The 25532-nt window shown below is 44.3% G+C and overlaps 1 protein-coding gene and 1 long non-coding RNA gene across 2 annotated transcripts; both read right to left on the bottom strand.

Annotated features, from left to right (window-relative positions):
• Positions 1-4978: 4978 nt before the first annotated feature.
• LOC123047248 (uncharacterized) lies at positions 4979-8056 on the bottom strand. Its single transcript, XR_006422858.1, has 8 exons — positions 7578-8056; positions 7360-7438; positions 7062-7147; positions 6676-6771; positions 6307-6545; positions 5998-6057; positions 5289-5434; positions 4979-5113 (listed from the first exon to the last, which is right to left on the bottom strand). It is a non-coding gene; the product is annotated as an uncharacterized lncRNA (long non-coding RNA).
• Positions 8057-8082: 26 nt separating this feature from the next.
• Positions 8083-14268, bottom strand: LOC123039573 (ubiquitin-conjugating enzyme E2-24 kDa). The gene is made up of 7 exons (XM_044462683.1): positions 13779-14268; positions 10305-10432; positions 10033-10134; positions 9722-9891; positions 9554-9628; positions 9333-9381; positions 8083-9252 (listed from the first exon to the last, which is right to left on the bottom strand). The coding sequence occupies exons 1-5, from the start codon at positions 14266-14268 to the stop codon at positions 9613-9615; spliced, it is 906 nt and encodes a 301-aa protein (XP_044318618.1). The 3' UTR covers positions 8083-9252; positions 9333-9381; positions 9554-9612.
• Between the last annotated feature and the right edge of the window lie 11264 nt (positions 14269-25532).

Here is a 25532-nt window from a genome sequence, read left to right as displayed (position 1 = left end):
GAATAAACTAATGGATAGTTGAGTTGGGTTGGATACTTATCAAGTAAAACAAAACAAAATGGGACTTAATTACCTCTGTTACTGGGTTTATATATCTATACCTAATAATAAATGGGCTATTGCTTCTGGCGGTACATCATCAAAATTGCCCTCAAAGTTGCAAAGTATTACCCACCCATGTCACCTATAACTCATAAAAAACGTTTCACAGGGCAATCTCTGCCTGGGCCGGCCCATGCATTAGAATCTTCTATACTGCGCTCTGCGCGCTGGGAGAAGACACACGCACCTGTTTGGCCGGCCCATGTCCGGGCAGCCTGTTTTTTAATTTTTCGTTTTCCTTTTCTGTCTTTGTTTTTTCTACATTATAATTTGGGACTTCAAAGAAGTTCAAAAAATGTGAATTTCGAAATAAAATGTTTAATAATTCATAAACGTTTGTGAATTCAAAAAATGTTTGCGATTTTCAAAAATATTAGCATATTAAGAAAATCACATTTTTGAAAATAAGGTTTAGAAAATTAAAAAAATGTTCTTGATTTGTTTACAAAAATTTCGTGTATTAAAAAATTGTTAACCGTATTGAACAAAATTTTTCCAACCCAAAAAATGGTCATGAATTGAAAATTATGATAAAAATTTAAAAACTTTTCGTGACTTACAAAAATAGGTTACTGATTCAGAAAATGTTCGCAGATTCAAAAAATGATCATCCATTTCAAAAAATGTTCGTTAAATCAAAAAATGGTTCATGAATTTAAAAAATTGTTCCACCAATTTCAAAGAAAAAAATATTCATTGATTCTAGAAATGTTCGCCTATTCAAGAAAAATGTTTTTAAAAATGTTCACAATTGTTTTTTAATGTTTGCAAATAGTATGGAATATTCATGCATTCAATTTTTTCATGATTTTAGAAATTGTTCGAAAATCTGTAAAAATGTTCACGAATTTGAAAATTTGTTCACAATTTCAGATATGTTCAGGAGTTTTAAAAAATATTCATGATTTTAAAAAATTGTTCAAGATTTCACCAAATTGAGAGTGATAGTGTATCTCAGTGATGCAGCAAACTGTGGTCATGACCAATTGAAGGTTATGTTTTTTTTACCCCCATTGCAATTCACATGACGTTTTGCTAGTAAAAATAAATTATGCAGACCTCTCATCAGGCGGTGTATGGAAAAGTTTCAGCAATTCTTCGGAATTATGATGTTGGTCCTCCCGAAAAGAAATTTGCATTGAAGAGCTTAAATGGTTCGATTTTCTCTCGCCTTCTATAGTTGCTATTATGTTGTACATATACATAATTCATGCAAGAATCTAATAGTTATTCCCTTCTACATGCTCTTTTATAAGAATCTAATAGTGTTACATGGACTGTGCATTGTGGAACATGGTGTTTTTATCCGTGCTTTGCAAAATTTGCAAAATAAGTGGTGCTAATTCTGTAATCGAAAAAGGGGACACATATTCGACCAAGACAACCACAGGATCACCAACTCTGGATGTGAAGGCCAAAAAATTAAGGATATTTGAACTTCCTTGCCTTTGGAATTTTCTATTTCTTATTTTGATGCATGCCGAATATCTATTTTCTTTATGGATTTATATAGTATTTCCTGTTTTCATTTGTTTCTGTTGTTTCCATGCTGATAAAAGCCTTAAAATTCATTTGAATGAAAAGTTTTTACTACTCCCTCCGTCCGGAAATACTTGTCGGAGGAATGGATGTATCTATGGAAAAGTTTCAGCAATTCTTCGGAATTATGATGCAGCAAAGTGTGGTCATGACCAATTGAAGGTTATGTTTTTTTACCCCCATTGCAATTGACATGACGTTTTGCTAGTAAAAATAAATTATGCAGACCTCTCATCAGGCGGTCTATGGAAAAGTTTCAGCAATTCTTCGGGATTATGATGTTGGTCCTCCTGAAAAGAAATTTGCGTTGAAGAGCTTAAATGGTTCGATTTTCTCTCGCCTTCTATGGTTGCTATTATGTTGTGCATATACATAATTCATGCAAGAATCTAATAGTTATTCCCTTCTACATGCTCTTTTATAAGAATCTAATAGTGTTACATGGACTGTGCATTGTGGAACATGGTGTTTTTATTCGTGCTTTGCAAAATTTGCAAAATAAGTGGTGCTAATACTGTAATCGAAAAAGGGGACACATATTCAACCAAGACAACCACAGGATCACCAACTCTGGATGTGAAGGCCCAAAAATTAAGGATATTTGAACTTCCTTGCCTTTGGAATTTTCTATTTCTTATTTTGATGCATGCTGAATATCTATTTTCTTTATGGATTTATATAGTATTTCCTGTTTTCATTTGTTTCTGTTGTTTCCATGCTGATAAAAGCCTTAAAATTCATTTGAATGAAAAGTTTTTACTACTCCCTCCGTCCGGAAATACTTGTCGGAGGAATGTATGTATCTAGACGCATTTTATTTCTAGATACATTCTTTTTTATGCATTTCTCCGACAAGTATTTCCGGACGGAGGGAGTATAACGCTGAAGTTCACTATACGGCCGTAATGGCATTCAAATCTTTTACTTCATTGAACCATCTCATATGTTTGAGCCAACATGTACAAATTCAGGACTTCTTTAACGTCTAGAGCTGAGACACTCTTGTTTTGTTTTCACTTTTGTCTGGTTGGTGTGGTCAATTTTTTTAGGCAAGACCAATATCTTCTTATACCCTTTTTGCAGTCTGAATCAATTGTAAGAGAGAAAAAAAACAAATCCGGCCTGAGAGTGTTTAATTTTCTCTTGCATTGGCAACAACCTGTCGAGATCAAAAAACTCAACTAAGACTCTTTTTTTCATTTGATTGTTCTTGACATGGCAATGCATATGTATGCTTTTGCAACCAAAGAGCGCATACAACTTGACAACAACTAGTAGTTGGGGCGCCACCCTGTGGCGCCGCTTGAAAGGAAGTTGTGAGCACGTTTTTATTTTAAAAAATACGTAGAGTCCTCGCCTCCGTCTAACAAAACATCTCAAAAAAGTCCTCACCTTCATCTAAAAAAGAAGTGAAAAGAAAAAAAATACCACAACAGGTTACCAGCGAGTGCCACTTTACATCTCTTAAAAAATACCAGAGATCCTCATCTCCATTTAAAAAGAATACGTTTATAAAATAATCCATACCTTCATCTAAAAAAATTCAAAAGATTTCTCACCGCGGCCAATCAGCTTGCGCCACATGGCACAGCTAGTTGGCCGCCCTTCACGCATAGCTTAATGGTTTTAATAACATGTTCCAAACCTAAAGCGGCTCCCAACTTGCTTGATCTGCTACATTTTACCCTATTGCGTATCTCTTGTCCAGGAATGCCGAAGCATTTTCTAGGGAAGCAGTTACCCACAACAATTGAACTGCATCTTAGAGAAGTGTGGTACAGGAGGGCCTTTCATGCAAGGCTTCTATACACTCACTTTCCTTTGGGAACGCAAGCAAAACGTATTCTACTAGGACAGTCTGTGCAACTTCTACTCACTTCATTCACTACTACTCATTGAAATATATTTGGAGATCGTGAAAGTTCTAAACAGATTAGCTAACTGCAGTCCCCTCCACATTTTCTCATCCGGGCTTGGGACCGGCAAAGGCAGTGTTAAAACTACAAAACTACAAAACACAAAAAAGTTAGCAAACACTACAACCAATCATTCAGCTAAGCAACAAGCCACACAATCAACCAAAGGCAGCATTGGCACGACACACGATTGGCAATAAATATTCACGCAACATTTTCACAAGATCATAACACAGACATGGTTCAAAATGTCATGGAAACACCGCCGAAATCATGCTTGCCTCACTAGCAGAATTACAGCTCAAAATCGCGGTTCAAATCATGTGTGTCCACACGAGCAGAGACACCGCTCAGAAGAGCACAACCAGAGGTCCAAATTACACAGAAGCAAAGAGCATCACGAGTAATGGGGATTAAAAAGTGAACACAGAGAAGAAGTACTAAAGACCCAACGAGGAGCCGCGGCATCGAAGACAAAGTAGTCTACGGCGTCTAATCCATATGGAACACACAACATGGACAACCTGCTGATAGGAAGTGAAGAAGCTCCATTCCTGAATATAAGTAAAACTGCATACTGTGAACTACCTGATTGTTCAAAAGTCATGTTAAAGTAACTAGATAATTGCTGTTGCTGGGCTACTGCAGTCACCTGTCTGGTACAATGTAATCACATCACTCATCTCAAATAAAACATACCACTGGCTTCAGTGATGTTATAGTACAAATATGATACTGAAATAGATATACATTGGAACTTCCGCAAGAGTTCCAACACACAAAAACTAGTAGTAAAATCACCATTGGAATGAATAAAATGTACTGCAAACAAAGACATTTATCTCTGAACTATATATGCTAACCATATCTTACAACAGATAATCAATTCAGAAACACATCAAATGCTAGTTAACATCCAAAAGAGGAAAATAGAGGGGAAAACGGGCCACATCTTTAAAAAGGTGCACAACCAAACCATTTATCATGCACAGAAACTAAACACTACATCAGCTAGATATCATGTCTTGCATGCACAAAACTAATTAACAAGCTAACCATCTAGGTAACTAGAAGGCCATCAGCCACAAAATTCAGAAGGTGTATATATAAAATACAAAGAAGGTAAATGCAGCTCCCTCCACATTTTCACATCCGGGCTTGGGACCGGCAAAGGTAGTGTTAAACCACACCAATCATCATTCAAGCATACAGGCCACAACATCAAGCAAATGCAACATTCACACACACAGAGAGTCAAGCACACACAGAGTCACACAAACAGAGAGTCAAGCACACACAGAGTCACACAAACAGAGAGTCAAGCACACACAATCAAGCCACACACAGTCACACACACAGTCAAGCCACACACACACAGAGTCAAGCCACACCCAGTCACACACACACACAGAATGGAGCACTTGCACACAAGAAACATACATAGATAGGGGCACAAACAGAAAGGTAATACATGCAAGACCGAAGTAAACTCAAAAAGCTATAAAGAATTTCCAGAACTTTCTCTAGAGGGGCGAGGGTGATCCAGATCTTCGTTCCTGAAAATAGGAAGCTAGTTAGAGGCTGATTAAGTGATTATCTTCATCAATACCCACAAGTTTGTAGGAACATAGACACATGCTTATTTATGTAGAATTTGGTTTGTGATTCAAATATTCTGAGTGTACGCATATGGACATAAAAGAAATGTTAATGTATTCTTGTTCCACTTACTAGAGAAAGCAGGGCATGTAACATCAGCAACATTCTTATAGAAATTCTGGCTAAGGTAAGCCATGCGACTTGATCACACCGGATGCTTTGCCGTGGTCAAGAGCAACCTTCAACACTGATTCATTTCTAGTGCTAGTAGATTCAGCCTGTAGGGCAGAGAAACAATGTCAGTACAAATCACGAGGCAAACCAATCTTCTTACTTGTTGGGTCCAAATCAAGGAATTCTAGCTACCAAATAATTCAAGGTGGATGCAAGATGAAACCTCCAAACATCAGCCTCACTGGTGCACACCAGCTTATAAGCTCACGTATCGCATTTATATTATACAGAATAAACACACCAGCCTACCACCAGTCAAGTTCGAAATAATGTACTGATTAACCAAGCTTATGATGACCTGCCAACAGTTCGAAAGTTGCAGTCTAGTGTTTATTCCATTTGTAAGTAGAACATGATGCAAGCGAAAAACCTACAAGCAGAATTAATTCACTGGCCTGGTGTATGTAAAGCATCCACTTTTCACATATTGGGAATATGCACTAACGCCAACTGCCATTATTCCCTTTATGTTCAGAACAAGGACGTTGGTATTTATAGGTAGTTCCTATTTTTCATATTATACATACTGGGTCATGTATTATAAAATTGAAAAGAACCACCAAAGAACGGTTAATGTAGCCAACAGATGGAAGGCAAGTTAACTCACCGGGTGATGTGGATCGGCAAGCATGGGAAAGAGGACTCTAACTATGAGTGATTGTCTTGCCTGCAGGAAGATAATGCAACAAATATGAGTTATAACAGTGGCACACTGCCAAACACCAGAGACAAGTCTTGGTCCAACAGAATTAAGCAGTGATGTTTCTTATCAGGCAAGATTCAAAAGTACTCCCTCCATCCCAAATTACTTGTCTTAGATTTGTCTAGATATGGATGTATTAGATACGTGGTAATACATGTTAATTAGTGAGTCACCACACTAAAAAGGTTACAAGGAAACAGGCTGTTCACATACTTCAGATGCGCTTGTGAAGCTCCACTTCAATTGATTTGTTTTTAGATGAGGAATGGCATGGTGGGCCTGTACTTGGCAATTATCCTGCAGATACTCGATACGGCATAATATATGAATCAATTTCTATTAAACTACAAGATGAGGTGAAGCCCCTATAAGAAGAAATACTCCCTTTTCTCCTATCCAGATGAGGTGAAGCAAATGATGACCGAAGCCTGAACTTTAATAGCAGCCCGCACCTAGCAAATAGGTAGTGAACTATTTTCAGACTTAAGTGTCCCAGACTGATAATCATCAATGGAAGACAGAAATTGTTCCCCTGTAAACACTAACAAAAGGTTGGAAAATGAAAAGAAACAAAATATGCACCGGAGAGGAAGTAATAGACTCCAAGTGGATCATGGGTTCTCCCACGTATTTCATGGTTCGCTTGAAGTAGAAATCCTGGTTGAAGACCTTCTCAGCCTGTGAAACAATTCATGAAAATATATCACCAACTATGAAAAGAGAAAAGGCAGGAAGGAGCGAATTTGCATTAGATTCCATTAGAGTGCCAAGGATATACTTGTTGAGAACACATTTAGGGGCTGTTCGGAAGAATAGTATTTATCTTGTAACATTTTATTAGTATTGAAGTCTGATTTGAACTACAAAAGGGAACCTATCAACAAATGCCCTCCTAAACAGGCCTGTGTTTATCAAGAGAACATATAGACCTCCAAAAGAAAGTTCACCTCAGGACAAATTCTTCCTACCTTTGAAATACTCTCAACTGGATACAACCCACGAAGAGTCTCAGCACCAAGGTTTCCAGCCATGTGTACTTGTGCAGAGCAGACTTCTGAAATAAGAACACTTAAAGAACGAACAAAGTAGTACTCAATAGAGAAAAATACATGTTAATTACTATCAACGTTAGGAATATTTTCCAAAGTATGAAGTTCAAACAAACATGTGATATTCAACAAAATATCAATATAAAAAAATTCAATCTGTTGGCAAAGATGGCACTGTGAAGTAGTACACTCTAAATATCGACATAGACTTACTTACTTGCCGCAAATATTCTGCATGCCTTGTATGAGAAAGAGAGGAAGGCAGTCTTGTTTGGAGCACCCCATTTTTTCATAACCTGAAAGTGGTGCATGATCATAAAGTCATATAACGGGTTACAGCAAGGAGCTCCAGTTTCACGAAAAAAATTAACATGTAAAGTCTAGTCGCCAAGTTAATACAAGGAGCAAGAGAGATTCTTGGGAGGAGTTCCTTACATCTTTATCCTCGTCAAACAGCGTGGGCGTGTCGATATGGATCTGGGAGCAGTGCAATGTGAAGGCATAATAATCACAAAAAAATTCAAAAAAAATAATAGCACCAGGTCTGTTACCTATGATCAGGAACTACCAATACCAAAATTAGATACCAATCAACAAACAACAATCAATCAATTGTAATAACCATGAACAAACAACAGTCAATCGTGCGATATGAACATGTAATATCTCAAGGCAACAAACAGCAAACAATCGGCCTACATGGTTTGTAGCTTCTCAAGGTAATCAATCAAACAACAAACAATAATCCATCTCAAGCCAATCAATCAAACAACAAACAACAATCCATCTCAAGGAAATCAATCAAACAACAATCAACAATCCATCTCAAGGCAATCAATCAAACAACAAACAACAATCCATCTCAAGCCAATCAATCAAACAACAAACAACAATCCATCTCAAGGCAATCAATCAAACAACAAACAACAATCCATCTCAAGGAAATCAATCAAACAACAATCAACAATCCATATCAAGGTAATCAATCAAACAACAAACAACAATCCATCTCAAGCCAATCAATCAAACAACAAACAACAATCCATCTCAAGGCAATTAATCAAACAACAAACAACAATCAATCAATCGTGCCATATGGGAACACAAGCAAAGCATGATAACAATAAACAATTGAAAAGAACAGCATCATAACAACCATAACAGGCAAGAAAAGGATTCTCTGCATCAAGGATGGGAGCACACACGCCTGTCAATACAACAAGAATTGTCAGAGGACAACCAGAGTATCAAGCGCATGCGTTTGAGATATGAAAATAACCAACGAACAAAGCAGGTGATGGAACAGAGGGAACGATTTGACACTGCTCCAATTTCGGAAACCAGAACCGATCGTTCCTGCTACCGTCGCCCCGACACGAACACGAAACGCAGGATAGTCAGATAACAGAAGCGCACGCACAAGTAAACGCAGGAACCGTCGCTCCACCGTGAACACGAAACGCAGGAACAGAAGTTTCTCAAACAGGCTTTAGTTCGCAAATCAGACCGACCGACCGCTCGCTCACTCGCCCGCTTCCTCCCAGAGTCGCAGGGACGGAGACCCCTGACGAGACGGCCCCAAGAACACGCGAGAGCATCAGGGCAACAACGAGGACAAGCAAAATCATATCACGAGCGACTCTATAGTGACGAGGAGGACGAGTAAATTAAACTAGACATGATTTTTCTATTTAAACGGGCGAATCTAGGACGAGCAAAATCAGTCAAATCAGACACACTTTAAGACAGATGAATCGAGAACGAGCAAAATGACAAATCAGACGCGATTCTTCTAATCTAAACGGATGAATCAAGCGGGGTCGAGCAATATAAAGTCAGAGGTGAGAGGAGAGGGAATCGGGGATGAATTGCCTCACCAGACGCGAGAGGAGGAGAGGCACGAACCGAGGACGAATTGCCTCACCAGACGCGAGAGGAGGAGAGGTAAGCCATTCATACCTAAAAAATACTCCCTCTGTCCTAAAATAAGTGACTTAACTTTGCACTAACTTTAGTACAAAGTTAGTACAAAGTTGAGTCACTTATTTTGGGATATGTTTCAAGTTGGCAACAACGGTTGTCTCTCATCAGTTCCAAGCCGATGGCTAGCCTGAAATGACATGCGCATCTTTAAAATGTGACTGTGATGTAAATGATGTTATTATTCTTGAAGCAAGAAAAGTAGCTTACATCAGCAGCAGCACCAGCAGTCATATTTACAAATGAAGATTCAGATGACCTGTTATGTAATAAGCATCATATGAGTCAAAGATACTTAGAAATCAGTTTATGATCATAACAGCACAAGTAAGTATTCATGTGTTATCAAGGAAGCAAGGAGTCAGTATAAAACAAGTCAGACAAACTGATCAAAATTCAAACTCTGACCATTTGAAAGCATAGAAACTTACCGATGATTTATTGTCCAGCAACTCCAATAATTCACCTGATTTGTCGTCTTCGACTTTAGCTATAGGTGAGAAGAACTAAGACAAATGGAAATTAGCAAACATCCCACAGTTTGTCTTGCACGGAGGGGGAAAATGCATTTCAGGAAACCATAAAAATCAAGAGAATACCTCTCTCGACATTGCTTGCCTATACATCCACCCATGGCATACTTCTGTGTCAAGGAGCGTGTTGTGGACTCATACTTGGCCCAATCAGTCTTGTGAATGTGAGCGATCTCAGGCACCAGAGGATCATTGGGGTTGGGGTCCGTCAGCAACGAACAGATTGACAGGAGGACCTGTTAACAGAGACGGGTAAATGTTAGAGAAACGTAAATGAAGAATTTTTGTGAGCTTAAGTTGCTGAAGGAACCAAGCTTATATCAGCAACACGCTTTAAGCAAAAATGGAACAACCAAGCTAGGAGTGCAGATCATTACCTTTGATATGGTCAAAGCCGGGCACTGTTCCTTGAGAATGTCAAGGCAAATGTTGTCGTTGCTGTTAATGTTTGGGTGGAACACCTTGGTGCGGAAAGAGACCTGAAATATGTTCATGTCTGAATGTCAGAAAAAAATAGATAAGATAGCAAGCAACAGCAAACTAGTTGTTTGAGGACCCCCAAGATATTTGTGTAATAGCAATTCCAATATCATAGAATCAATATGAACTCTTTTTTTAAAAAAGTTTAGCTCTTTACACCGGAAATTACCTTCAGGGGCTTGAAGGGATAATCCGGTGGGAAATGTATGTTCACCAAAAATAGACCACCGGTAAACAGGCTGTCCAAGGATCCCATGATAGTGGCCTGCCAGTGGAAACTGTCCTCACCTACAGGACCTACCCGAATAAAAGGAAAGTAATACAGTCAGACAAGCATTTGTATGAAGCCAGTCAAGTATGAGTAAGAAACAAGTCATATTTGCTGCGAGATCAAACAGCGTCCAGCTTTAGTTATGTGTGAGCAAGTTCAGAATTAGGCATGAAATTATATTATCAAGGGTTATCTGTTCCATCATATACACGTCCAGTACAATGATTAGAATAATTCAAAGTTCATTGATCTTAATTTCAAGAGGTTAGTGGAACCAACTGCTGTATTAAAAAACATCAAGTCATCAAGGAGGCCAGGACATCCCTGAAGCCACTTATTCTCCACAAAAACACAGAACATCAGATTTACACACATTATGAATGCTAAAGTTGCTTCAGTAATTATATTCTTCCTGTATGCATTGATAGACCAAGGAAAACAGGTGACCATTACAACCCCACCTACTATAACATATGATGGTACCGTTCATGTTTCTCAAATCAGATTTACACAATATTAATCTTCGAGTATGCATTGATAGACCAAGGAAAGCAGGTGATCATTGCAACCTACTAAAACAGAGGCCACTTTTGACAATTCTCTCTATTGATCAGGCTAGTACTGTTTGTGTTCCTTAAATCAGATTTAGACAACACTACCAAAGATAAAGTTGCTTCAGTAATTATATTTATTCCAGTATGCGTTAATAGACTAAGGAAGACAGGTGACCGTTGCCACCTCACCTCCTAAAACATAGTTCACTCTCGAAACTTCTCCCTATTGATTTGGTTGGTACTGTTTATGTTTCTTAAATAGTGCTAGTCATGCCTAACTGTTCATATAAACTGTGAAGTCCATGTGGTACTGCCTGTAAACTGTAATAAGGTTGGCATACTTTATAACCTAACAGAACAAAATCCAAGGGTTTTTTTAATGACCTACGCAGAAGATACATCACACACTTGATATGAGTCAATCATATTAGTAGTCAATGTACAGTTCATAAGCAATATTTTCCACCAATCAATCCAGCAAACCTAAAAGCACTGCGAGAGCACAGCTAAATAATCAACAACCTAACCCCCATGACCAGTAACAACAGTTAACAACTAGACCACGCCAACGGCGCGCTCATCCAGAGCAATACAATTGGGGCAAGATCTAGACGGAATCAAACGGGGCAGAGGGGAAATCACCTGCGCTGAGGTGGGAGGGTCCTTCTACAGGTCCTTGCAATGAGACCATTTTGTTGGTCCATACTTGCTTACAAGATCAATAATTTTGTCATCTTCCTGTAGAAAAAAATATCATAATCATAAATATAACTATAAAATGTGCAAAAGGTTTTTTTTTCGAGCAAAGTCAGAAGTGCAGTGCCAAACCTCTTGAGTCCAAGGACCTTTGATGAGTTCAGGGTTAAGAACCTTCTGCCATGGATGTAAATATTGTACCTCTGTCCTATCCAGAAAGAGCTCAGCTGCGTAGGTAGATACCGACACAATATGTGAGCTCACCGCACTTGCATATACAGAACATCATCCAAGCAAGTATGGAATTACTATATAACTAGCTAAAATGTGGGCTATGCATTTGTAAGGTTACCATTACCAGCCATGAGATAAACATTTGTGTAAAATATAGGAACGAGTTAAATTTGAGAGGGATTATCATCCAAACACATACCAGGTTGATGGGCAATCCACGACTTCAGTATAACACCAGAAGCACACCATCAGAACAACAGTAATGAATCAAATTAGCCATCATGAAAACATCCATGCAAATAATAGGTGCCAATATCTAAAAACAACAGTCCCAGTAGCAAAATTTGGCTAAATAAACGCTTTGGGACTACAGGCATCAGCATCACAAAATGTAAGGAATGTAAATATACCTGCGCTACATGCCAACTCAACCCATCAGTGTCCTTAGCAACACAACAAAGAGCAAATGTGATATGTCCTGTACCTTAAATACTTAGAAATGCATTATTCCAAGGACTGGACAACAGTAATACCAAAAAGAGAATATGATATCCACATAAGACATAATCACAAAAAAAGTTCAGGAAAAAGAATAGTGCAAGGTCTGTTAACTATGATCAGGAACTACGAATAGTTTGATGCCAATCAACAAACAACAATCAATCAATCAATCAACAAACAGCAAACATCAATCAATCAATCAATCAATCAATCAATCAACAAACAACAACAACACTCAATCAATCAATCTTAATAACCATACACAAACAGCAATCAATCGTGCCATATAAACATGTACCATCTCAAGGCAAATTTGTAGGTTAATAACTTGAATAAAACACACCATGGCTAGTATACTAACACAGAAGTAACATCAGATCTGATGAGTCGATGCATTTATATGAAAACAAACAGGGAAAACGTGATTATGATGCATTGGATGCCAAATCGGCCACGCAAAGAAGTGGAAACCAAGCAAAGTGATTGTTACAAGAGTCAAGCTTTTCTGCTCAGCCTCTAGCATCCTAATTTATCAGCAGGAGAGAAGCCTCACATCACAGTACCCATGGCCTACATGGCTTGCACCCCTGAACACGAATCATATATTGAAACATAAGATAACAAGATACAAGTTGAACACACATCATCATATAATGGAACATAAGCAAAGCATGATAGCAAGAAAGAAGTTGAAAAGAACACCATCAGAACAACCGTAACAGACAAGAACAAAGTTCGCTGCATCTAGGATGGGAGCACACACGCCTGCCGGTAGAACAAGAATCGACAGAGGACGAACAATTTCGAAACATCTAGGATGGAACAGAGGACTAACTGGAACGGATTTGACACTGCTCCAATTTCGAAACCAGAACCGCACACCGTCGCCCCGACGCGAACACGAAACGCATGATCGTCAGATAACAGAAGCACAGGAACAGAAGTAAACGCAGGAACCATCGCTCCACCGTGAACACGGAACGCAGGAACACAAGTTTCTCAAACGGACTTGTTAGTTCGCAAACCAGACGGTGACCCAAACCGACTCCCAGAGTCGCAGACCCCCGACGAGACGGCCCCAAGAACACGCGAGAGCATGAGGGCGACGGCGAGGACGAGCAAGAATCAAATCACACGCGACTCTGAACTGACGACGACGGCGAGGACGCGCATTTCTATCTAAACGGTCGAATCGAGGACGAGCGAAATCGATTGAATCAGACGCGGTTCAGAACGGAGGAACTGAGGACGAGCAGAATCGAACAAATCAGAAGCGATTCTTCTACTCTACTCTAAACGACGGAGGAATCGAGCGAGGACGAGCAGAATAGAATCAGATTCAGAGGCGGGACTAGGAGAGGCAAGAATCGAGGACGAATTGCCTCACCAGACGCGAGACGAGGAGAGGCAAGAACCGGGGACGAATCGCCTCCCCAGACGCGAGGGGAGGAGAGGCACGAGTCAAGGACGAGCTCGCGCAGCTGGCGCACGCCGCCGGTGCCCCCGCCACTTGGCCGCGCCCCACGCCCCCGGGGAGCGGCGCGGCCCCGCAGGCGGAGAGGAGAGGGAGCACGGTGGACTTGGAACCGGAGGACGAAGGAAGGAGGCGAGAGGCGCGGCCCGGACGGAGAGAGGAGGGGCGGGCCGGCCAAAGGGCGGAGCTTTATAGCCGGGGCGGAGGCGGTGGCGGCGGGCGGAGCCTTGTCCTTGCGGAGGTGCGCGTGGCGTAATAATAAGTGAGGGTGGATCCGGAGCGGGGGCGGCGGCGGAACGGGAGTTTTCCACGCAGCTGATGCCCCTGCGTGTACCGTTGCCGTGTCTCTTTCCTCTTTTTTTTTCTTTAAATTTAATTGCGTGGTGAAAACAAATCGGTTCATTTTTTTAGCATCAATTAAGTGTAATTTTCGTTTTTGCCCTGCTAGAATAGCTTAGGCCACGTATCCCAGTTGATCGAAAGCTCGTCTCGCCCGCTCTAGCTTCCGCCGCTTCCCTCCCCTCCATCGCCTCTCCTTCCCTCCCGCCGTTGGTGTAGGCGGCGGCGGGGCGTGTCTCCCCTCGCGTCATGACAATCGATATTTGCTTCTTAGTGAAACTTGGGGAGTGTGAGGACGGTACATACATGCATCAAGTGTAAATAAGGCAGGGGTGACACCCACCATCAATAAAAGTTCATGGAATTATAAGTCGGTGTACGAAGGGGTGTAGGGAGGGGCTCGAGGAACCAGTGTGATAATGTAACTCATCACAGTGAGATTGGACACGTTCGTCATGAATAGATGGATAAAATGGCCACCATAGGCGACTGTGCCGAAGATGAGAAATAACAATATGGATGGGTCGCTATAGACGTGGCAATATTTGTTTCTCCCGTTGCAACGTATAATCTCTGGATCAGACCACTACCTCCTTTACATAGCCATAGGTTCGGTCCCATATGACTTTATTTTGCCAATTTGTCATTTTTTTTACTTCGTTAGCCTTTTGGTTTGGCTGTGTGCATCTTAGATTGCAAAGACCGGGTGTGGCTCATCATGTGTTTTTTTATTCGCTTGATGCTACATTATGTGTTAATAAAACTGTCATTTATCCGCTTGATGCTACAGATGATCTCTTGTCCGATACTATTCCACCAAAGTAAGAAGAATTGTTTGGTCAAGGCGGCGATCAGTGTCAACACATGGAGTCACAACATCAATCCCCTTTCCGATGAGCTTTTCCTACCTTATTTTGCATGCCAGTCTTTGGGATCGGCTAAAACATCTCACCAGGCTACATACATCAGGTGAGCTCATCTCGAAGTGGATCGCGAGTGGATCTGAACGAGTTTTCCTAGGACTTTCATGGAAATGTAATTATTAAGCTTGTTCCAAACTTAAGCGAGTACTTACGGAACACGGTGGCAATTCCTATTGTGCGGTAGGACATGGGGAGCCAAACAAAGCGCACACCCTCCCCCCACCCCCACCCACCCGCGCGCTTTGTCGGTCTCACTTTGTGTTATTAGACTATCGGTTCCCACTGTTTATGGTCGTTTTTGTTCCTGTTTTTGTGTTTTTATACGTTTTTTTCCAGGTTTTGCTTCTTTTCATTTTCTATTTTCTTTTTCATTTTTTAAACCGTACAATTGTTTGAATTCGTGAACACATTCTTTAAAATTAGGAACATTTAAAAAACCCATTATGTTTTCTAAAACATTGGGAACATTTTTCAAAATAAAATAATATTTTTTTGAATTACTGAACATTTTTTTAAATCAGAGAACATTTTAGATTCTTGAATATTTTTTGGAATTTGGGAACATATTTCGAAATCAAACAACAATTTTGAATTTGTTATATTTTTTATTCAGCAACTTGTTTTGAAAAGAACATTTATTAAATCTATGATTGTTTTTTAAGTATGACATCATTTTATGAAATCCAGGAATAATTTTTGAATTCCTGGAAAAAGTTTCAAATTCAGGAATGCTTTTTAAATTCATGGTTTCAAAATTATTCATGTAATTTTAGAATTCACGAACATTTTTGAATTTCTGAGCATTGTTTTTAACTTTTTTGAGAAAGTATTTTAATAGGAAACTAACCAAAATATAACAAACAATTGAAAATACCCAGGCATACGCGGGGGTGACGGGCGAGGGGTGTGCCATTGCTTAGAGCATCCCTAGCAGACCCCTTAAAACGCACGAAACTGTAAAATAACCGCCTGATTACAGTTTTACGTGAAAAAAGTGGCCCGAATAGAACCCGTAAATGACTCCGACCCGTAAAAGATTTTAAGGGGTGCGGTCAAAAACTTCTCCTGATCTGCAAACATACAGTTTTCGCGTCCGCTTCTACGGTGCCCTGTATCGAAGGAAAGCAGTTGGCGGGAGCCCAACTGCCATGGAAACATTCGCGTCTGCCGTCCGCGTTTGCCGTCTGCGCCGCCCGGGACGCCACCCTACCCGTCCCCGTACGCCGGCTCCCCCCCCCTCGGAGTGTCGCCCGCCTGCGTCTCTTCGGACGAAGGAGCTAGCTACCGTGATGGAGGAGCTGGCTCGGTTGTTACTGGATCGATTGGCCGCTGCGTATTTCGCTGTCGGCCACTCCAATTTAGCCATTTTCGTGCATTGTCTGCTGGCTTTGTAGGAGACCATGGTCACGGGCGAGAGAAAGAAGAAGACATGGGGGAAAATATGCGGATATTCAATTTTACAGTTTATGCTTGAGGGGTCTGTTCGGCCGCAGCCCTAGACGATCCTTAAAACGTATTTTCCGTGAACTGAAAACCGCATTTTTAGTTCCACGGTTTAAAGGGTCTGCTAGAGATGCTCTTACCCCAGCACCTTCGGCGCGCTATTGGACGTCCCGAGGATGGATTGGCTAGGCGGTTAGAAATAACTTTCGTCTTCGAAACCTCCTCTACAACGCCTTATGCGCCGAGTTGCCAATAGTACTCGCATGAAAACACCGATAAAGAAAAAGGCAAAATAATGAAAAACAAGAGAAAACTACGGCAAATAGTAATAAAAATGATAAAACCCGACCAAAAAAATACTCGCGCCGCTACTATAGTAAATGGGTTGGCCCAGTAATGTGCAAATGAGAGGGAGCTCCGTCTGGCAACGTGCGAGAAATAGGTCTGGCAACTTCTTCCTAGCGAAACTCGTTTTTGACGGGCTCATCGTTCACAGACCAAGCCCATCAAAATGATTACCAATTCCCTCTCATTAGGGTTCCTTTCCTCTTGACGCTGGCGGAGATTTTTGAGACATGTTTTCTTCCTCCTCTGCTGGTTCGGGGATCCATTCTCCGATCGATCTCGGGGTAGCCTCGTCTGCTCCCGGCCTGGGTTTCGATCTCTCCTCGCAGGGGCGTGGGGTTTTTTAATCTCCCGGTCGGTATCCGGCCCTGGAGATCGATCTATCTGCTTCGACAACCCATGGCGAATCATGGCGATCCAGCGGCTTCGGGATCAAAAGGAAAGGGCAAGCTGGAGGGGCTGATGAAAGAGCTGGCCCTGAAGGAAGATGACCTCGGTGACGTCGTTTTTGAGGAAGATGACGCCCCAGCGGAGGAGGAACTCCGTTGGATGATCTTGGCTAGGGTACACATAGACAAAGGGTTTAGTACCTACTGGTTCTTACGCAACATGAGGACAGCGTGGGACCTCGCTAGGCCGGTGAAAATCAAAACCCTAGAGGATAACCTCTTCCAAATGCAATTCAACTGCCTGGGTGATTGGGAGAGAGTTACCCAAGGGGGGCCGTGGCACTTCCAAGGAAACCCGGTCATCATTGCCCCATATGATGGATTCACAAAGCCAACAGAGATAGAGCTCTACAAATTTGAGATCTAGGTCCGCATCATCGATCTTCCTACCGGCTTCCATGGGAAAGTAAAGGCTCTTGCTGCCAAGAATGGCGAGTTTGTGGATTCAGAGCCATCTTCTTTTGACTTTGAAGGAAACTTCTACAGAGTTATGGTCCGCCTTGATGTGAGAAACCGTCTCAAGAAAGTGATCTCGGTGATCCGTGGAGGAGAGAGGGTGATCTTCGCGGTAAAGTATGAGCGTCTACCTGACTGGTGCCAGGTCTGCGGCATGATGGGTCACGAGTTCAAGGAGCATGGGGACGGACTCCACCCCCCTCAACGCTAATCTTCAAAAACTTGAGAGCACCGGCGACCACTACTTGGGGCACTTGCCGACGCAACAGGATCCTGAAACCAAAGGCCCAAGGGGGTCAGCCCGGCGCAAGCTCAGAGGAGGTGGCAGATGACCTGGAGGAGTAGCATGCTACTGATATGGAGCTCTCTGATTCCAGCCGAAAGAGTTCATCGCAGCAGGTTGTAGAACCACCAGCTAGACGGGAGCTACGGGGATGGAACTGGTTTTGGCAGCTAAGTCTAGCGGTGGTGCAGCTCCAATGATCCCCCCCGCCAAAGCAAGACCCCAAGAGATCCAAGACCTCCCAGCATACTGAGAAACAAGCCATCATAGGTCTGAAGAAAACTAAAACAGCGGGGAAGAGCAATGAAGCAAAATCGGCGGCCTCCTCCGGGGAGGACCGCCGAGCACAATGAATCTAATATGCTGGAACTGTCGCGGAATAGGCAACGCCCCGACAGTTCAAGAGCTACGCGAAATCGCGATAAAGTTTTCCCCTAGAGTACTTTGCTTAGTGGTAACCCAGATTAGTGGGGTTAGAACTCTAAAACAGCGGGGAAGAGCAATGAAGCAAAATCGGCGGCCTCCTCCGGGGAGGACCGCCGAGCACAATGAATCTAATATGCTGGAACTGTCGCGGAATAGGCAACGCCCCGACAGTTCAAGAGCTACGCGAAATCGCGATAAAGTTTTCCCCTAGAGTACTTTGCTTAGTGGTAACCCAGATTAGTGGGGTTAGAGCTGAAAACTTAAAAAGCACTCTAGGTGTTGATAACTCTTTTTCTGTTGACTCCTATGGTAGGAGCGGAGGTTTAGTGATGTATTGGAATAATGAAATAAAGATGGAGAATTTGGATTACTCGCAGTATCATATAGATATGAAAATCTCAGAGCCTGGAGGTGGCCCGTGGAGGCTGTCATGTTTTTATGGCGAAGCGCAAACACATCTCCGACAGAGAACTTGGGACACAATGAGGAATCTGGTAGCGCTCCATAACCTACCATGGGCCTGTATAGGAGATTTTAACGAGGTGCCGCGCCACGACGAGCATGATGGCGTAGGCACGAGGAACCAAACACAGATGCAAGGATTCCAGGATGCGGTGGACATGTGTGGCTTAATTCATCTAGGTTTTGAGGGACGCAAATGGACCTTTGAAAAGAAAGTGGGAGGTGGGTCTTTTACTAGAGTTGGGCTGGACAGAGCCTTTGGCTCGACCGAGTGGTGCGCATAATTCCCCTTGGCCGCCGTGGAGCACCTCCCTGTGAAAACGTCCAACCACTCGCCGATCCTGCTGCACCTTAGCCCACCGGCTGGAAGGAGAGTTCAGACGAGGTTTAAATATGAGTGCATGTGGGATACCCACCCTGGTTTGATCCTCGCCGTCCAGAGTGCATGGGAAGCGAACGGCCCCCAATCTAACGGTTGCGGAGGTGCGAGCTAATTTGCCAGAGCTATCTAACAATCTTGGCGAATGGAGCAAGACGTCCTTTGGTAGTGTTAAAGGAGAAATCAGATGACGTAAGAAAGAGATGGGAAAGCTCAGAAATGATCCTCTCAGGGCTGGTCCGAGTCATGCAGAGATTAAAATTAATGATAGATTGATTGAACTCTATTTGCACAAAGAACTCATGTGGCGTCAGAGGTCCCGTGTTCAATGGTTGTCTGAAGGTGACCGCAACACACATTTTTTTCACCTGAGAGGAGGCGGAAAAACTTAATTAAATCTTTGGAAAAACAAGATGGGCAGGTTACGGAGGACCTCGTGGAGATGCAGGCTCTAGCATTGGAGTACTACAAAAACTTGTATTGCTCCGAGGGGGTACAAGATATGGAGGAGGTACTCCAGCACGTCCCAGTTAAAGTGACAACAACTATGAATGACCAACTCCTCGCCCCTTACACGGAAGTGGAGGTCAGGAACACTCTCTTCCAAATGTTTCCCACCAAGGCCCCGGGGCCAGATGGTTTTCTCGCACACTTCTTCCAACGTCATTGGGACACTTGTGGCGATGCTGTCACGAGAGCAGTACTAGGCATTGTGCGGGGGAAGGAGAGTTCGGAATGTGTTAACGAAACACTACTGGTATTAATACCAAAGGTATCAAACCCTACCTTCTTATCACAGTTTTGTCCTATCAGTTTATGCAATGTTTTCTACAAGATAGCATCGAAGGTTCTGTCAAATCGTTTGAAGTTTATATTGCTAGAGTTTATTTCAGAGGAGCAATCTGCATTTGTCCCAGCAAGGCTGGTTACTGAGAATATAATTTCTGCTTATGAATGCTTACATTTCATGAAGAGGAACAAATCAAAGGGCAATAGTCATTGTGCACTCAAACAGGACATGATGAAAGCTTATGACAGGGTCGAGTGGAATTATCTGGAAGCAATCATGAGGAAGTTGGGTTTTGCGAAACCATGGATCACGGTCGTCATGAACATGGTCAAAACAGTATCATTTTCTATTATATTTAACGACAACATTTTGGAGGGTTTCAACCCTTCTCGAGGTATTCGACAGGGAGATCCTATCTTTCCATACCTTTTCTTGTTGGCAGCAGAGGGCCTTTTGTGCCTGTTAAAGTCTTAGAATGAATCATCACAGCTCAGCGGCATCAAGGTGGCACCATCGGCTCCACCGGTGAACCACCTTTTATTCGCGGATGATAGCCTGCTATTTTTCAGGGCGAGTGTTGATGGAGCAGAAGAGGTGTCAAACCTTTTGGATACATATTGCAGGGCCTTGGGTCAGAGAATTAATAGGGACAAATCATCGATTTTCTTCAGCAAGGGGTGCCCTCAAACTGTCAGAGATGCAGTCAAAGGCTGTCTACAAGTGCCAAATGAATCATTGAGTGATAGATACCTTGGAATGCCAACTGATGTCAGTCACTCAAAGATGAGTAAGTTCAAGCACTTGATCGATCGGGTCTGGGATAAAGTCAAAGGCTGGATGGGTAAGTCGTTGTTAGCAGGAGATAAAGAGGTCCTAATAAAATCAGTAGCACAAGCAATTCCCGTCTATTCAATGTCATTATACCTGGACAAACCTCGGGACGGGCCAGGCCTCAGGCCGGGCCTAGCCAAGCCCAAGGCAAAAAACCTAGACCCGGGCCCGGCCCGGCCCGGCCCGACCATCGGGCCTGGTTTTTAAACCTGAGCCTGGCCCGAACACGTAAAAGCCCGACGGGCCTTGGGCCGGGCCCCTTCAGAAAATCGCAAAAATTACGGGCCTGGGCCTAGCCATCGGGCTCAAAATCTAGGCCCGAGCCCGGCCCGGGAGTAGCGTCGGGCCGGCCGGGCCGGGCTTCCCATGGCCAGGTATAAATGTCATGCTTCAAATTGCCTAGAGGACTTTGCAACCACATCAATTCTATCATTCGCAAGTTCTAGTGGGGATGCAAACAGGGAGGAAGGAAACCGGCATGGGTCTCTTGGGATGTGATGACAAGACATAAATACCTAGGTGGAATGGGTTTTAGGGACCTGGAACTATTTAACTTGTCACTTCTAGCACGTTAGGCGTGGAGGGAGCTTAATGACCCTAGTTCCTTGAGTGCAAGAATCCTTAAGGCCTCTTATTTTCCTGACACCTCATTTCTTAGAGCCGAGCTGGGTTCACGACCGTCACAAATTTGGAGAGCTTTGCTTGAAGGGAGAGACATCATCAAACATGGATTAATTCAGAGGATTAGCAATGGCCAAAGCATGAATATTTGGGAGCATAATTGGATCCAGAAAGAATCATCCTTGCGCCGAATTGTATCACGGGTCCAAAACCCACCGGAGTTGGTCTCTGAGCTGCTTGTGCCTGCTACAGCATCATGGAACTCGGCATTGATCACATCAGTTTTCCTGCCTACTGATGCCGAGGCAATAATGAAGATTCCGTTATGTACCAGGAACATAGATGACTTTTGGGCATGGCATCCGGATAAGAAGGGGCGATTCACAGTGAGCTCCGCATACAAGTTCATGGTAAAAATTAAGATCACAAGAGAAAATTGGCTTGAAGGGAGAAGTGGCTCCTCTACTTGTGAGAAGGAAGAAAATGACTGAATGAGTCTTTGGAACATAAAAGTTCCACCGAAGATGCATGTGTTCCTTTGGCGTCTGGCTCGCCACTCGCTCCCGACGGCGGATGTGCTTAACAGACGAAATATGTTACCAAGGGATGCATGCCCATTGTGCGAAGTGGTTGATTCTTGGCGTCATGCATTGTTAGCATGTACCCATGCGCGGTGCACTTGGGCTTTGGCTGATCCTGTAATGGTGTCAAAGATGGCGGAAAATGAGGACCCCCGAGCCAAGAACTAGTTCTTCTAGATGAATGAGGATCTCGATCGGAACATGTTCGTACGGATGGTGGAAACGATTTGGCCGATTTGGTTTGCAAGGAGACAAGCTATTCACGAAGGAATATTCCAATCGTCGGGGCAAACGTCATCTTTCGTCGAGCGCTACATAGCTGAACTTGATCAGGTTTCGTCTCAAGTTGCTAGGCAAAACCCTGTTGCGGGGGGCCAACAGAATGCACCCTGACGATGGTTACCGTCGATGGAGGGAGTAGTTAAAATCAATGTTGATGGTGCATTGGCGCACAACAGAAGAGGAAGTGCAGTCGCTGTGGTGTGTCGTGATCACACTGGGACGTACCTCGGATCCTCTGCAGTGGTATTCAGTGGGATCAGAGATCCAACAATCCTGGAAACTTATGCATGCAGGGAAGCATTGGCTCTGGCGGATGATCTTCTCGAGCGGAGGCTAAATGTGGCGCCGTACTGCCTGGGAGTTGTGAATGATATTAACAAGGGCACGGGAGGAGCCCATGCTGCCATTGTTCATGAAATAACAAGTTATTGTAATAGTTTTGCTTTCTGTTCTTTCGTTCATGAGGCTAGAAACCACAACTTCGAGGCTCATAACCTCGCCAAGTTTGCTTGTAACCTGAATGTAGGTAGGCACGTATGGCTGGGTAACGCCCATGACCCTGCACTTGTGCCTATGAACATCCTTGAGTAATAAAGTGCCGAGGTTTTTCTCAAAAAAAAATCAAAATGATTACCACCATCTTACCCATCGCCTCGTTCCCAGCCGTAACCTCCTATCAAAAAAAAACCATCACCCTCCGTGTCGGGGGTTGGGTGTGACATATGCCAAAGGATGGCTTATCATGGTGGGAGCGAGTAGAACGTCGTCGGTACCTGGAAGCGGGATGAGGTGTAGACACGAACGCCGGCACACTTTACCAAGGTTTGGGGCTCTCCTTGGAGATAACACCCCTAGCCCTGCTCTGCGGGGTCTCCGCATGATCACTAAGGCACTAGTGAGTACAATGGTGCTCCTCGAGCTGTATGTAGGAGGTAGAAGGAGGCAGGGCTTGCTCTCTTCTCCCCCTATGTATGAGTCTAGTTCTAACCAGTTCGGAACCCTTTGCATGGGTGCCCTGGGGGGTTTATATAGGCCTACCCCCCTGGGGTACATTGGTAATCTGGCCGGGTGTAGGGCCCGATTACCAGCGTCGCCGGTCGCCGGCTTCTCCGCCGGCTGCTGGGGCCCGCCGCTTGGTGGGCCATGCCGACTGGTCTGGTACGGAGCCGACAGGCCGCCTCCGTCGCGGGCGGGTCTGGTTGGCTGGTTACTGTAGCCGCAATGTTAATGACACATGCTTGGTCTGGGGAGGGGCGTGGCTACAGTCCCGCCGTCTGGTGGGAGATCACTGTAGCCTCACCGCGTCTCATCTGGTTAATGGCGCACGGGCCTCGAGGAAAGGTCTGACCGTCTCCCAGAAGCCGGATCCCCTTGGGTCTGACTGGCCAGGCTACTCTGCCCTCCGGGCCCCAGCTGCCTGGTAGGGCCCGCCGCCTACAGGCCATACCGACAGGCCGTCGTGGGAGCATGCCCTGCCTGTCAGGGGTGACTTCAAGGGTGGAGTGGCAATAGTGTCGCGTCGTGCGGAGATCTCCGCCTGTATGGGGCACTGTGGTCACGCCAAGCCCAGGACACGGAGGTGATGGGCTACACTATAGCCTCACCCTGTCTTGTCTTCTTAATGGGGAGGCGCAGACTCTGAGGGCACCGGGGGCCGTCTGCTAGGATCCAGCCTCTCCGGAGGCCGCCGGCTAGGAGTCGTCCCGCCTTGGTGCCGTCTTCTGGTACTTGGCCGTCTTCTGGCAGCCGACTGTTTGAGCCAGCCGGCCGCCAGAAGGCAGCGCTTCATTCTGGAGGCTCATGGGGCGCTATAGGCCCAATGTCTTGAAAGGTTTAGGGACCCGGGTTGGGCTACCCGTGGCCCATTACTCCGACAGTAGTCCCCAAAGCTGGTGAGGCGCCACGGCTGATAAGTCGGGAGGCCTCAGCAGTTTCCTTCTTCACTATGCATTTGCCAAATGCGTGGGCCGCCTCCTGGCGTGCCGGTTGCCAAGAGCCGACATCACCGAGCGGGCTCGTTCTGATAATTTCGAAACACCAAGGCGGGAAACGGGTGGCATGCCGGGTAAGCCTTTGGGCCTGCCGCCCGCTGCAAATACGCCACGCGGCGTCCGCTAGCCGGGCCAGTCCTGCCAACCCATGCTCAAGACGAGACGTGATGGCGGACCGGGCCCGCCACCACCGGGCCTCGGCGCGCGGGCGGATTCACCGTGGCCGGGGCGAACGGTTGCGATTCCAAGGGGAGTTACTGCGCAGTAAGTTTGCGAAATAAATGCGGGGTCATGGGGTCGTGGGTGCAGTTAATCCCAGGATCCCACGCCCCGCCCCCTCAGCTTCGTAGCCCGAGGGCTATAAGTAGGGGGAGGAGGGGGAGCGGTGGAGCACGCGCGCCCTCCCCTCCCACACTACTAGAAAAACCGCTACTAATGGCGCACCTAATTTGGCCATTAATGGCGCATCACTGGTGCGCCATTACTAGCACGCCATTAGTAATTTTTACTAATGGCGCACCAGTGGTGCGCCATTAGTATCTGGTATACTAATGGCGCACCACTGGTGCGCCAACTAATGGCGCACCACTGGTGCGCCATTAGTATAGGCCACGGTGCGCCATTAGTATGCCTCCCAAGGGCCATGTATACCCAGGTGCTTTGGATACTAATGGCGCACCACAACTGGATGCGCCATTAGTAACCGCGGCATTAGTGATGCGCCATTTTGAATCTAGATCTGGATCGTGATTTTTTGCCCATTTTTTGCTCGTTTTTTTTGCTTGTTTTTTGGCATGACAATATTCTCAAATTTTGTTCCTGTTTTTGGATCTTGTTGCCATGGTCTTTTGCCGGAGAGGAGTTCGCCGGAGAGGAGGAGGAGGAGGTCGCTGGAGAGGAGGAAGGAGAAACCATGAGGGGATAGGAGGACCTCACCGGAGAGGAGGGAGGAGGAGCTCACCGGAGAGGAGGGAGGAGGAGCTCACCGGAGAGGAGGGGATTTTTTGCCTCACCGGAGAGGAGGGAGGAGGGAGAGGAGGGAGGAGGAGCTCACCGGAGAGGAGGG

The sequence above is a fragment of the Triticum aestivum genome, chromosome 2B (assembly GCF_018294505.1).
Source record: "Triticum aestivum cultivar Chinese Spring chromosome 2B, IWGSC CS RefSeq v2.1, whole genome shotgun sequence".
NCBI classification, from domain to species: domain Eukaryota; kingdom Viridiplantae; phylum Streptophyta; class Magnoliopsida; order Poales; family Poaceae; genus Triticum; species Triticum aestivum.
The sequence above is the reverse complement of the archived record's forward strand: the minus strand, read 5'-3'. Positions and strand labels throughout refer to the sequence as shown.

Coding starts and splice junctions, on each gene's coding strand:
- LOC123039573 (XM_044462683.1), bottom strand. CDS start 14,268: ATGAACCGATTTGTTTTCACCACGCAATTAAATTTAAAGAAAAAAAAA. Junction 10,135..10,304: donor ATCCCTTCAAGCCCCTGAAG/GTAATTTCCGGT, acceptor AACATATTTCAG/GTCTCTTTCCGCACCAAGGT. Junction 9,892..10,032: donor CGGCTTTGACCATATCAAAG/GTAATGATCTGC, acceptor CTCTGTTAACAG/GTCCTCCTGTCAATCTGTTC.